The sequence below is a fragment of the Rhinoderma darwinii genome, chromosome 9 (genome assembly GCF_050947455.1).
Source record: "Rhinoderma darwinii isolate aRhiDar2 chromosome 9, aRhiDar2.hap1, whole genome shotgun sequence".
Classification (NCBI taxonomy): domain Eukaryota; kingdom Metazoa; phylum Chordata; class Amphibia; order Anura; family Rhinodermatidae; genus Rhinoderma; species Rhinoderma darwinii.
Window position 1 is genome coordinate 31,162,140 of NC_134695.1, and position 15,038 is coordinate 31,177,177.

At 41.6% G+C, this 15,038-nt stretch overlaps 1 protein-coding gene across 1 annotated transcript in view; it reads right to left on the bottom strand.

The window, feature by feature from the left end:
* Nucleotides 1–15,038, bottom strand: part of LOC142660307 (capping protein, Arp2/3 and myosin-I linker protein 3-like) — a 318,596-nt gene that overhangs the window by 274,858 nt on the left and 28,700 nt on the right. Inside the window, exon 2 of the mRNA XM_075836905.1 lies at nucleotides 3,442–3,533. Coding sequence (XP_075693020.1) covers nucleotides 3,442–3,498 — 57 coding nt within the window. The 5' untranslated portion in view covers nucleotides 3,499–3,533. The remainder of the gene's footprint in view (nucleotides 1–3,441; nucleotides 3,534–15,038) is intronic.

Consider the following 15,038-nt stretch of genomic DNA (forward strand, 5'->3'; position numbering starts at 1 on the left):
GGAGGGATGAACAGCTGAGACATTTGGTGCTCCTGAAATCATACTTCTGGTGAACAAGTGCAGCACATTTAGGCAGGGATCACACATGCATTGGCAATTTTTGATGCAGTTTTTTGAGCCAAACACAGGAATGGATCCAAAAAGTAGAAATAGAAGTATAAAAGGAAATACTGATATGTCTCCTCTCATTTGCATCTACTCCTGTGTTTGGTTATAAAAGCTTCTGTAAAGTGTGGGGAATAAATCCGCAAGTTAAAGGGAAGCGGTTTCCTTTACATGGAAATGTGTTTTGGGCCCCGTGGTATTGTACAAATTGTGTCGGTATGACATGTGCACTGTAACTTTAATAAGTGTTTTCGACTGTTAACTGCTGTTTTCCCCTAGGTGACGTTGCAGAGAGTAAGTGGTTAGTCCGGCCACTGTGTTGACTGCATTAAAGGTAGAGTGGTCAGTCCGGCTACTATGTATATATTAGGCTGATGTGATGTTGCACCTAACATATTTGTAACTTTGTTTTCCCCTGCAGGTCCAGCAAGTGGTGGTTGGCTTGCTGGCTTTGGAAATTATAGGTGCTGGGATGTATGGCCCGGACACCATATTTTGGCTGTGTCTGTCGCTCTGTAACTAAGTAATGATGCAACACATGCGTGCGATGCGATACGCCATCACGTTGGTGGTGATGCTTAGTGAATAAAACTGTAGTGAGCCCGCCAAGCTGAGAGGAAGTTGGCGTGACCTGGGCTCTGTTTGTTTGTAGAAAATAGTGTTGCAAGAGAAAGCTTCTGATGAGATTATAGCTAAGAAGGAGGAGAGCTGCTGAGGAGAATGCAGTTAGAAACTGTGAGAACAACAGTTCTCTTATTATTGGCAGTCGCTTATTATTGGTCATGTGTGGCAGAGGTCCTGAAGAGCGAGCAGTTGGTTTGAGGCCTGTGTTTACCCATTGTCTGTTGTCAGCACGTGTGCATACCTCCCAACCGTCCCAGATCCGGCGGGACAGTCCCGGTTTCTCACCGCTGTCCCGCCGTCCCGGCGGTCTGCAAAATGTCCCGCTGGTTGCTGCATCCAAACAGCTGATCGCTGCTGACTGCAGCAGCGATCAGAAGAAGGCAGGAGTCTTGCGCGGTGTTCTCACTGCAATCGATGCCGGCACAGGAGTGGACCAGTACAGTCACCTGACGTCATCTGAGCTCACCGGTCAGGTGACTGGACTGGACTGGTTAACTCCCGGGCCGGCATCGACACCAGTGAGAGCGCCGCTGCAAGACTCCTGCCTTCTTCTGATGGTGAGTGACGTCAAAGCAGAGCGGAGTGTGGCAGCAGTAGGGCCAGCTACCTCTACCGCTCTCCGCTCTGGCGGCAATGTGGCACCTACAGGGGGACTGAGTGTGGAGCTATTTACAGGGGGGCTGTATCTGGCTCTATCTACAGGGGGGCTGTGTCTGGCGCTATCTACAGGGGGGCTGTGTCTGGCGCTATCTACAGGGGGGCTGTGTCTGGTACTATCTACAGGGGGCTGTGTCTGGAGCTATCTACAGGGGGTCTGTATCTGGCGCTATCTACAGGGGTATGTGTCTGGAGCTATCTACAGGGGGCTGTGTCTGGCGCTATCTACAGGGGGGCTGTGTGTGGAGCTACCTACAGGGGGGCTGTATCTGGAGCTATCTACAGGGGTCTGTGTCTGGTGCTATCTACGGGGGGCTGTGTCTGGAGCTATCTACGGGGGGGCTGTGTCTGGAGCTATCTACAGGGGGCTGTGTGTGGAGCTATCTACAGGGGGGCTTTATCTGGAGCTATCTACAGGGGGGCTGTATCTGGAGCTATGTACAGGGGGGCTGTATCTGGCACTATGTACAGGGGGGCTGTGTCTGGCACAATGTACAGGGGGGCTGTGTGTGGAGCTATGTACAGGGGGGGCTGTGTGTAGCGCTATGTACAGGGGGGCTGTATATGGAGATATCTACAAGGGGCTCTGGTGGATGATTTTTCCATTGACCGGTAGCAGAGTTACACAACTGGAAAAAAAAATCCCCATCATGTAACTCTGCTACCTGTCAATTGATGAGGAAATGTTATACCCAAGATAGGAAAAGTAACACAAAGACGATATAACCGGATCCATAATATCTGTGATATCCAGACAGTCTAGAGATCCGCAGTGAGAATTTGCGCGTGTTATTTGCAGAAGGATCTGGCCGTGATTTGATGTGTTGATGCGGGATATTGGGCGTGATTAGGGGGCGTGGCTTAAAATGTCACTCTTTTCCGAATTCAAAAGTTGGGAGGTATGCGTGTGAGCAGTGCCTGTGACAGACAGCCCAGGGAACAGCAAGTTGTGAGCAGCCATTTTGTGGCCAACTAGGCCTGATTAACCAGCAAGTAGCAGCAGCCATTTTGCGCCTTACTAGGCCTATTTGCTAGACCCAACCCCTGCAAGGGAGGCCCGTGGCCCTGTCTGCAACAAATCTGTAGCAAACTACCCATCTTAGCCTGCCTTAGCGGTTTCTAATTACTTGTGCCTCCCTTTTTGGGAAGAACTGAGTCTGCTTGTGGTCCTGTGCACTATTGGCGCCGTGCTGTGAATAAAAGTGTGAAGTTTGCAACTACCTCTTGTCTTCATATTATCTAATTCCGAGACCCAACCTGGACAGGACCCACTTTACTAACCGCCAGGGACCTCCATCCTTATACAGCCACGAAACTACTCTGATGCTAGTAGTTTGACTTATTAGAACCGCCAGGATTTGCAGCCATAAAACGGACACAGAAATGCACCCACAATATGATCATGTGAAACAATCCTAAGTCTTGGGCGGTACGGTAAGCTCTAGTGTTGTAAAAGCTGCGGCCCTAATTTCCACAGTCTTTAAATATGACAGAACTAAGGCATTGGGCAGACATTCTAAAAGTAGATTTTAACATTTCTTTTTTTCTGGTGATAGCTTTTTTTTAGGGCCCATTCACACGAATGGGAATAATGTCCTTGTGCTGCGCATGGAAATCACGTGCTGTGCATAGAAATCACACACAGCACACGGACCCATTGATTTCAATGGGGCCGTTTACATATGTGTGAGTTTTCACGCAGAGAGAGTCCGCTGCGTGAAACTTACTGAATGTCCTATATTGGTGCGTTTTTACGCACCTATGCACCCATTGAAGTCAATGTGTGCATGAAAACCACGCACCGCACATGGATGCACATGCGTGTGCGTGCGTGATTTGCGCATGAATTCGATTGAACAAAAAAATGATGTGCTTTTCGAGTGCATGAATAATGCATGCAACTCGCAAAGCACACTGACCAGATTCACGTGCGTTTTTCACACGCGTGAATCTGATACGCTCGTGTGAATGTAGCCTTAGAACATTAATATTAACATCTATGTTCCTTCTCTTAATTATTCTGAATGACATAAAAGGGGATGTATTGATACATACCAAAGCCAAGTCTCTGAATTGAGATTTAATTTTCAGTTGAATAGGTTTTATCAGCATCACTTGCCTGGGATGCAAGAAATCAACAATAGATCCTGCAAAGAAAATATGGTTCACGTTAAAAAAATTTACTTAAAAATGTGTTAAAGTATGTAAGAGAGTATAATAGAGCATTTGCAACACACAAAAGTAGGAAGACACAGTGGGAAAATGTGTACAAGCATATATTAATTTGGCACAAATCTTTCATACAACCGCCACAAATCATTCACTTTGGGTTAGGACAAATAACATACATAGCTATCAAATAGATGTTCCAGAAAATATGATGAGAGTTTGAAAATTAGATTTCGTTTGTTTCAACATATGCCAGAACAAAAGACACCTACTATAGATATTTGACACATAATAAATAAAATGTTGTATCTTTAAAATCTGTTTACACTGCAATTAGTGTATACACTGGGAAGCCCTCTCAGTGTACAGTATACACCGTATATGCAGTATACAGTATAAGTAGTGTCCGTAGGCATATATTTGGTCAGTATACATTAGTATACCTTTTTTTTTAACTGGTTCAAGGTGTTTGGGGCTTTTAGGACTAGACACAGTTTAGTCATTTTTTGTACATGTTAGTTTAAACAATTATAAAGTTTGTATTTATTGGGCTATCAACTTTTTGCAGTGGGCTTTTTTGTGACCAATGCAAGTTTCTTTTTTATACAGATAGGATCTGTCACCAGATTTCACATTACAAACTGCATACATTATAAAATAGGTCTCTTATTACTTTGAAAATTCATGTCAGATTAGCTGTATTAGTCTTTTTGGTATTATCGGATACTAAAATGAGCATTTTAGGAGTCCAGTCTCTAGCGGAAGTCACCAATGTTTTCCAATAGCTATGGGGAGGCCATGTTGTGAATTTGAAATATGGTGATCTACAGTATTGCGGTTGATGACAGTAATGTGATGTGGACAGACTGCAGCCATCTAGATTGTCAATACAGAGGATTAATTAGAAGAGTATCTGTCTGGATATTCTATTCGGGTAGATAACCCAAATAATAATAATTTGAATAGCACTCTTGGGCATCGGGCTTTGACAATATTTGAGTTAAAGCATCCCTTTACATTCGGTGAAAAAACGATTATAGTGCAGAACGGCCGTTAACGCTATAGGACTCTATAACGCTGGCGACCGTTCTGCATATGGGAGCCATGTAGACGATCTGTCTCTAACTGCAGAATTAAAAGCAGCCGGGAGCACAGACTTTACACAGTCTGTGCTGCTGCTAGAAGCTAAATCACTGTATTTGCAAGTGATTTAGAAAACGATTATATAGTCCACACATCTGTACTATAATAATTTTTCACTGAAATTTGAGGTACACTTTAAATAAAGTTGATGTTTTTTTTTAGCCAAGTTGAAAGGGGATTTTTTTGGCCAAAAGGCAAGTAGTTAATAAAAAAATGTCTATCTAGACACATAGAACGCTAATTTTAATATGGGGGGGGGGGTTCAAAACATGTTATACAGTCAGAAATGGATATTCAAAGTAAGTACACAATCTACAACAGGTCTAGTGAATTTATTTAATAATGTATGCTGTTTGTATTGTAAAATCTGGTGACAGTCTCATAAAAGATAACGCATTTTGGGCTTCGTACCTCTTCATCTGATCAAGAAAGATAATATAAACACATTTAGAATACTCGTATATACTTGTGTAAAAAGCCATCAAACAAGCAGGGCTAATAATGGGTGGCGTTACTTCTACTGTACTACTAGATGTTTAAAACATTGATCCAATATTGTGGACGATCTATCTTAAATTACAAATATAAAAAAAGAAATTAAACGAAACTGAGAGCAATAGCAGCCGTTTACACTTTTGCTGAGATTAATAAAAGTAATTTAAGAAAAAAACTAAATTAAAACAAAGGAGAATTTTAAATTATAATGCATATAGTTATGAGATGAATCAGAGAGCATTATATATATATATATATATATATATATATTTATTTTTTTTTATTATAAAAAATTTTTTTAATGTATTTCTTTTTATAGAGACTGTACGTCACATGATGCATTTTAACCTTCCATGTTAGAGTGTACCAAGTCTGTAAAATGTCCTATTTTTGTAGAAAAGAAGGACACGTGATTCAATTAAAGAGGCTCTGTCACCAGATTTTGCAACCCCTATCTGCTATTGCAGCAGATAGGCGCTGCAATGTAGATTACAGTAACGTTTTTATTTTTAAAAAAACGAGCATTTTTGGCCAAGTTATGACCATTTTTGTAGTTATGCAAATGAGGCTTGCAAAAGTCCAAGTGGGTGTGTTTCAAAGTAAAAGTCCAAGTGGGCGTGTATTATGTGCGTACATCGGGGCGTGTTTACTACTTTTACTAGCTGGGCATTCTGATGAGAAGTATCATCCACCTCTCTTCAGAACGCCCAGCTTCTGGCAGTGCAGACACAGCCGTGTTCTCGAGAGATCACGCTGTGTCGTCACTCACAGGTCCTGCATCGTGTCAGACGAGCGAGGACACCTGCACCAGAGGCTACAGTTGATTCTGCAGCAGCATCGGCGTTTGCAGGTAAGTAGCTACATTGACTTACCTGCAAACGCTGATGCTGCTGCAGAATCAACTGAAGCCTCTGGTGCCGGTGTCCTCGCTCGTCTGACACGATGCAGGACCTGTGAGTGACGTCACAGCGTGATCTCTCGAGAACACGGCTGTGTCTGCACTGCCAGAAGCTGGGCGTTCTGAAGAGAAGTGGATGATACTTCTCATCAGAACGCCCAGCTAGTAAAAGTATTAAAAACGCCCCGATGTACGCACATAATACACGCCCACTTGGACTTTTACTTTAAACACACCCACTTGGACTTTTGCAAGCCTCATTTGCATAACTACAAAAATGGTCATAACTTGGCCAAAAATGCTCGTTTTTTAAAAATAAAAACGTTACTGTAATCTACATTGCAGCGCCGATCTGCTGCAATAGCAGATAGGGGTTGCAAAATCTGGTGACAGAGCCTCTTTAAACAATCAAGGGATTATATAGGTTTAGAGTCAGAGTAATACCGTATTGGCAATTACAGTGATTGATTACATAGTACAGTTGAAAAAAAAGACATATGTCCATTAAGTTCAACCAAGGGATGGGAGAAATTATAGAACTTGGTTTTACCCCTATTGATCCAGAGAAAGGTTACAAAAAAAAAAAGTAAGCAAATATAAACAATTACCCATGGGGCATTAACCAATGTTCCCCAAAAAGGAAAAATTCCTCCTGATCCCAAGTTGCAATCCGACTGATCAACATTCAAGCAAGAATTCTATACATTCACATAGGAGCTGATGGTTTTTTTTTTTAAGAAATGATGTAAGCCTATATTAAAGCCATCTACTGTCCCTGCTGTGACCAGCTCCTGCGGTCGACTATCCCACAGATTTACAGTAAAGAAGGCTTGTCGACACTGGAGATTGAACCTTTTTTTCTCAAGACGGAGGGAGTGCCCTCTTGTCTTTTGAGGGGATTTTACATTGAACGGTTATCACCATATTTTTTGTATGGGCCATTCTTATATTTATACAAGTTACTCATGTCCCCTTTTAGTCATTTATTTTCAAGGCTAAATAGGTTTAATTATTTAAATATTTACTCATAACTAAGCCCCTCCATGCCCCTTATTAGTTTAGTTGCTCTTCTTTGTATTTTTTACAACTCCAGGGTATCATTCGTGTAAACTGGAGCCCAGAACTGAACTGCATATCGTAGTTGAGGCCAATCTAATGCATTGTAAATTGGTAATATTATATCAAGTCCATACTTCTTTTAACCCCTTCCCGACATTTGACGTATGGCTACGTCATAGCCGGGTAGGGGAAGTATGGAACGGCTCACAGAGTGAAGCCGCTCCATACGATGCGGGTGTCGGCTGTATGTTACTCATTTAACTTGTTAAATGCTGCGGTCAATAGCGACCGTGGAATTTAAATCGTTAGAAAGAGGGGGCGACCCCCTCTGGCAGCTCATCGCACCCCCCGCAATGCAATCACAGGGGGGGCAATGGTTGCTATGGCTGCCTGGGGGCCTAATGAAGGCCCCCAGGTCTGACATCTTTGTGCTCTTACTAAGCCCTGCCTCTGGTATTGCAGTATATCGTGCAAGCTATCCAACGATCGCTGGTTGAAGTCCCCTTGGGGGACTAATAAAAAAAGTTAAAATTTGTAAAATAAGGGGTTTTTTTGGGTAAAAAAAAATAAAAAAATTAAAAGTTAAAAAAACAAACACTTTTCCCTTTTTCCCCCTAGAGCATAGTAAAAAAATAAAAAAATATACATAATTTGTATCGCCGCATCCGTAAAACTATTAGAATATATCATTATTTAACTCGCACGGTGTACGCCGTAAAAAAATAAATTGTGAATGCCAGAATCGCTATTTTTTGGTCACCTCATCTCCCACAAAAAATGAAATAAAAAGTGATCAAAACGTTGAATGTACCCCAAAATGGTATCATTAAAAACTACAGCTTGTCCCGCAAAAAGAGGATCTGTCACTAGTTTAGTGATGCCCAATCTCCCAACTAATCTTATAGGCACTGTCACGCTGATCATACCAGTGAAAATTGTGTCCCAAAATGTTTATTAATTTAAAAGTTATGAGCTTATTTCTAAAAATGCAAATAAGGCTATACTAGCCAAAGGGGCTGTACGGTGCTTTCTCTCTGTGGGTGGTGTTTGTGTTGTCTGTATAAGGCTGTCCAATCAGCAGGCTTCCTGGATGAGCGCTGAGGCGATATTTTGGAGGAGCTGCAGCCAGAAGTGTTAACACAGCTTGATCTCGCGATTGAAGCTGAGATCACGCTGTGAAGGGAGAGGGAGAAGCTGATTAGACAGAGTCATACAGACAACACAAACACCGCCCACAGAGAGAGAGAAAGAGAGAGAGAGAAGCATTACCGCTCCTTTGGCAAGTATAGCCTCATTTGCATTTTTAGGAATAAGCTCATCAATTTTAAAATAAAACGTTTTGGGACTCAATTTTCACTGGAATGATCAGCGTGACCGGGTCTATTAGATTAGTTAGGAGATTGGGCATTACTAAACTAGTGACAGATCCTCTTTAATATATGACAGTGTCTTGCTGATTGACATTACATGCTGTTATTTAGCCTTTGATCTACAAGTACACCCAGATCCTTCTCAACAAGTGACTTTCCCAGTTTAGCTCCCCCTAGGCCATATGATTCATGCAGATTATTAATACACAGGTGCATAACCTTACATTTATCCACATTAATCCTCATTTGCCAACTGGATGATAAGCCAGGGGCGCAGCTAGGGGGTGGCCGGCGTATCAAACCAGCTGATTGTTGCTGATAGGCACCCTGTATCCTGGGCGGCTGCAGACGGCCAGCATACAGTGCGCCCATGAGCTGTGATCAGCTGTTCTGATACGGCTGCTCTGCGGCGGTCCCATCCGCTCAGGCTTTTTTATTCTCGTGGCACCCCTCCCCCACTTGGCTCCTCTAACCCCCCCCCCACTATAACATGTCCCTCTCCTGGCAGGCTGTCTGGGAGGGAGAACAGCAAGGGATAAAACACACACTTTTTATTTTCTCCAATAAATATATATTTTTTCTATGTTTCTATCTAGCTATCTGTGTATCATCTATCTATTTTTCTATCCAGGGGCGTAGCTAGGGGGGGCAAGTGGGGCATGTGCCCCGGGCGTAACTACGATGTAGGGAAGGGGGGGCGCCGCAGAGCAGTCATACCAAAACAGCTGATCGCTGCTGATAGGCACCCTGTATCCTGGGCGGCTGCAGCATTGATCAGCTAGCTTATCGCATCTGCAGCCACCCGGCATCCCATGAGGTGTGATCTGCTGTTTTGATACGGCTGCTCTGCGGCGGTCCCATCCTCTCAGGGCCCCCTGCTGCTACGGGCCCACGCCACCCGGCACATTACATTTATGGGCCGGGCAGCACGGGCCCGCTCATGCCCGGTGGCATCACTAGCACCGGGGGAGGCCCCGGTGCTAGCGACTGCAACCTTCAATTGTATCAGGACGCAGATACAATTGCTCCCTGCTCCTCCATCACTAGGCTACAGGCCATATTAGGCCTGCAGCTTATAAGATGCTGGGATGGAGTCCCAGCGCAGGCCGGCGTGATGACGTCACTGGATCAAGCCGGCCTACGCAATGGTCTCGGAGCAGGGAACGGGGATAGGTAGGTATTTTTTTTTTAAATCTCTTTCTACAAGTGGGGGTCTGTGTGGCACCATCTGCAAGGGGGGCTGTGTGTGGCACTATCTACAGGGGGGTTGTGTGTGGCGCTATCTACAAGATGGCTGTGTGGCCCCTTTAATTTCCTTTTAATTTATTGTCATGGTAACTCCCTTATCTAACTATATTGCATGTAAAATGTAAAAATGGTTTTATTTAAAAAATTACACCTCATTGATTCGAAACCAATCTGAATCTTTTCCCCAGGTGCAGGAGAACCTAGCTATGCCTCCGCCCAAACACTCAGTGTATCCAAATCAGCTTGTAATTTTATGAACATATTCCATAGACTGAACAATACTACATAGCTTGGTGTCATCTGCAAAATTAGAAACTGTTCTATTAATCCCATTCTCTATAGCATTAATAAATAAGTTACAGAATAATAGTGGTCCCAGCACTGAACCCTGGGGTACACCACTTATAACGGGGGACTATTCAGAGTGAGAATAATTTTCCAGAACTCTCTGGATACGGTCCTTGAGCCAATTTTCAATCCAATTACAAACTATACTTTCTAAACCTATAGACCTTAATTTACCCATTAGGCCACTATAAAAGACAGTGTCAAATGCCTTTGCAAAGTACAAAAACACTATATCCACAGCGGCCCCTCTGTCCTTTGTAAAACAGTGCTGGCTGTCACTTATAATACTATTTTTTGTCACTTACTCCTGTATCTATATAGTCTCTTAAGAGCCCCTCATTTTATTTTATTTTTCCCATGATGAGTTTACTGGTCTGTAATTACCTGGGCAAGACCTAGAGCTCTTTTTGAAAATAGGCACCACATTTGCCCTACACCAGTCACTAGAGAATTTCTGAATATTATGAACAGGGGGACAGAAATACTTGAACTCAGTGTTTAAGAATTCTTGGGTGTAACCTTTCTGGACCCAGAGCCTTGTTCACATTTAACTTAGCTTGGACCATATCTATTTTCAGCCAATTTAGTAACTTAACTGATATATTAACAGCACTGTCACTGCCAACATCAGCTGCTCTTTCTTCTGTTGTATATACAGAGCTGAAAAACCCATTTAGTAACTCTGCCTTCTCTTCATCCCCCGTGACCAACTCGCCATTACCACTATTTAGGAGTCCAACGTGTTCTTTCCTTGTTTTTTTTGGGCATTTGTATACTTGAAGAATTTTTGTGGATTTGTTATGCTATATTTGGACATGTACCTTTCATTTTGTATTTTTGCTGATTTAAAATCTTTTTTTACATATTTTTATTAAGTTCTGTGTCATTTTCAAAGGCTAAAGCTGGACCCTCAGATTTATATTTTTCATATGCCCTTTTTTTGTCATTGCCCTTTTTACAGAAGGTGTCATCCCATGTGGGATTGACCAAAATAGATGGACTAATCACAGCATATTGTCTCAAAAACCTAAAATAAAACCAGTCTGATCTATATATTTCCGTCAGATGAGAGCCTTTCAGAGAAACTCAGTAAAAAAAAAAAAAAGTGATCAACCTCTTTACATCCAGCTGACTGCCCAAATAACCCCCATCCTGGTTCCATATTGTTATCTTCCCGTCTGTGCAGTTAGGATCACCGTCACAACATCTAAGGGGGTGCGAAAGATATTCTGATGTCTGTAAATATCTGTTTTATAGTGAAAAATACACAAGTCTATGAGGGACAGCTGTTTTGCAAAAAAAAAAAATATACATGGTTAGCTTTAACTAGACTACAAGAGTGCACCTATTGACTTTACCTATTTATTTTCCCATCTTCACAGGAAACCACAAACTGTGCAAGATCATTTGCTTTTGATAATACACCCACATGCACAGTACAAACAGGTTACATCTTCCGTTTAGGTTTTTGCTGATTTAGTTTGGTGTTAGTGGATATTAAAAATGATAAAACATGAATGTAGATTGAAGCTGGAGAAAATTTTAGAATATCTCAAAAATTTAAAATTATTAAAAAAACTTAAGATGTTTGACATATAATTATGTGATATTAGACTGCAGCAGTTAAAGGTAATACATATCTTCTCTATGAGGGTATGTTCACACGATGAGAGGCATTTACGTGTGAAAAGACAGACTGTTAACAGCTGCCTCGTTTCACACGTAAATGCTCCTCCTCGTAATTTACGAGGCGTCTGAGACTCTCTGAGACGCTCGTAAATCTGGAGCTGTGCTTCATTGAGTTCAATGAAGAACAGCTCAAATTATGTGGCAAAGAAGTGCCCTGCACTTTTTTGCCGAGGCAGTCCATTTACGCGTCGTCGTTTGACAGCTGTCAAACGACGACGCGTAAATTACAGGTTGTCTGCACAATACGTCGGCAAACCCATTCAAATGAATGGGCAGATGTTTGCCGACGTATTGTAGCCCTATATTCAGGTGTAAAACGAGGCATAATACGCCTCGTTTACGCCTGAAAATAGGTCGTGTGAACCCAGCCTTACAGTTCATTTTTAAAAATCTGGGTAAATAGCTGGGATAGCTGTCATCTCGTTTCTGTTACGTTATTACAACCATTCCTGCTTGAGTTCTGTTGGATATACTTCTAAGGGCCAGTTCACACTGAGTTCTTTTACAAATTTTTTGACGCGGAAAACGCATCAGAAAACTCGCCAAAAAACGGACGAAAACGCCTCCCATTGATTTCAATGGGAGACGGAGGCGTTCTTTCCAGCGAGTGGAAAAAGTCTCGCGGGAAAAAGAAGCGACATGCCTTATCTTCGGGCGTTTACGCCTCTGACCTCCCATTCACATCAATGGGAGGCAGAGAAAGCGTATTTTGCTGCGTTTTTTGCAAAACTTCACGAAAATCAGAGTGCAGGCAGAGCAAAATCCGCCTCAAAATTCCAAATGGGATTTTGAGTCAGATTTTCCGCCTGCAAAAAAATCTGTGTGAACCCAGCCTAACAGTACCGAGCCAGTGCCAAGGCAATGCCCTGTTTGGCTTTAAGTTTGAATACACTCACATGGCAATCCTGTCCCTATTGGTCCTGGAGAATAAGATGTTGCTTCTGCAGCAACACTGCCGCGACTGTCTCCAGCTCAGATAAGTAGAGGGACACCAAATATGACAATTTTATGTGATGACTGAGTCACCCTATCATAATATAGGTGTCAAACCACGTTTCCTGTGGCTATTTTCGCAGCAGAAGTAATCAGAAGTAATCAGTTTATTAACATTATAGTGTACTCACTGAGCTATTTAGTTTTCATTTTATTTTACATTCACATTACATTCATTGATAGCAACTCATTCACACGTTGCAGGTTTGGTCAATAATTTGCATTAGTATTTTGAAGCCAAAATCGAGTAGGTGCAAAGAAGAGAAGTATATTATATTACATTATGTTTCTCTGTGTTTAGGATACAGTCCTGCTTTGGGTTTTAAAATACGGATGCAAAATACTGACCATGTATGCAATATGTGAATGAGGCCTTAAGTGGGTTGTACCAGAATCAACAATTATCAACTATTCTCCTTACTGTGGTCGTTCTCACAATATGTGGGCCCACCAGTGATCAGACAATAATCACCTATTCTGTGGATAGGTATAATCCCCTTTAATGCTCCAACTGCCCTTTTCGGTGCAATATATTTGTGAATAAATGAACCAACTGTCCTTTTTTAGGTAAAAGGAAAAAAAAGTGTAATTTTAGATACAATTTAACTGGACTAAAAAAAAGTGTTCACTTGCATAGATAGATACTTGTACATCAAATGTTCGGAAGGGGTTAAAAACGCCATGATAAATGCCATAAAAAATACAACCAAATGTTAAGCTTGAAAAGACAGGGTACTTTAATAATATCTCCAATATGACGGAATATGGTAAAATTTCACATACAAATGACACTGAATTATATTTGTACATTTGCTTTACTGTATTGAATCTTTTGTATTAATACAAATTGTATATGTGATAGGAATCCGATTATATTACTTTTCCTGTCATATGTGACCAGATGTGCAACTTCTTTGTACCTTGCCCAATAAACGTTCCTTTAAAAAAATAAAAAAATAAAACAAGGTAGAGAAATAAAATAAAAATATGTATTTGAAGAGCTACTTTGCACAGACAATAACAACATCTGCTGCAAAGTTTACAGTTAACAGGATAGTATATAAAAAACAAATTACACTGTCATATTTGCTACATCACCAACAATGGCAATGAACATCTCAGGCTACTTGCTAATATATCTCCAGAAGCAAAGGACTATGAAACATCCTAATCCAGTGACCTCTAAAATTCCCATAACATGTACAACATCCTTTGTGAGCCAAGTGACAACATTTCTTGTATAAGGGGGCCTATATTATCTGATATTTCTTCACAAGAGCGTCTGATGCCTTCCCCTCATTCATTGCCAAATGTTTATTGTAGTTGTTTGAAAGATGTGATAGAGAAAGAAATTCCATGTTGTGCGCTACAGCTGAAGTTTGATGATTATTTGGATAAGAATGAAAACGAGGATGGTCTTGATGGACTGGCCTCTATTTAAATCAGAACGTGGTTGAGATAAATGTACGTCAGTGTAAAAATGAGATTGTCATGACTGGGCAGAACAATTTTTTTTTACCTGAGCCCATAGAACTTCCTGCAAGCTCTCCATAACTAAGAAATCCTAATATTTTACTGTATAAAATACATACAGTACATGTTTTGATACAATTTGCACAATGGGCCATTGCGCTGCACCTGTATACACGACTGTAGCCCAAACTCTCCCTGAAGATGCCTGAATGCAGGGTGAAACATGTTGGAGAGGCTAAATATAACTTGACTATAGTGACAGGATAAACTTAGAAGCAGATAGTTCAGACTAGACAGATGGGAAGAGATAGAAGGAATTTGTATATCTTTTATGCTGTGACTCCCTGAATGCAGGGTTAATGAGGCTGTAAGACTGCTGGGAAAAAGGAGATACACTGAATGACTAACTTGTAGTGCTCCAATACAGCGGACTTTCAAGCCACCTGTATATCCTCCATGCTGTGACTCCCTGAATGCAGGGTTATTGAGGCTGTGAGACTGCTGGAAATAGGAGGTAAACTGAATGACTAACTTATAGTACTCCAATACAGCAGCTTTTCATGCCAGCTGTATGTCCTCCATGTAGTGATTCCCTGGATGCAGGGTTAATGTGGCTGAAGGACTGATGCAAACAGGAGCTATGTCAAACTACTAACTAATAATGCTCCAATACAAAAGTCTTCTTTGCCAAGTACATATTTTTCATGCTGTGAATCCCTGAAAACAGGGTGAATGTGGCTGTAGGACTGACGAAAATAGGAGTTATA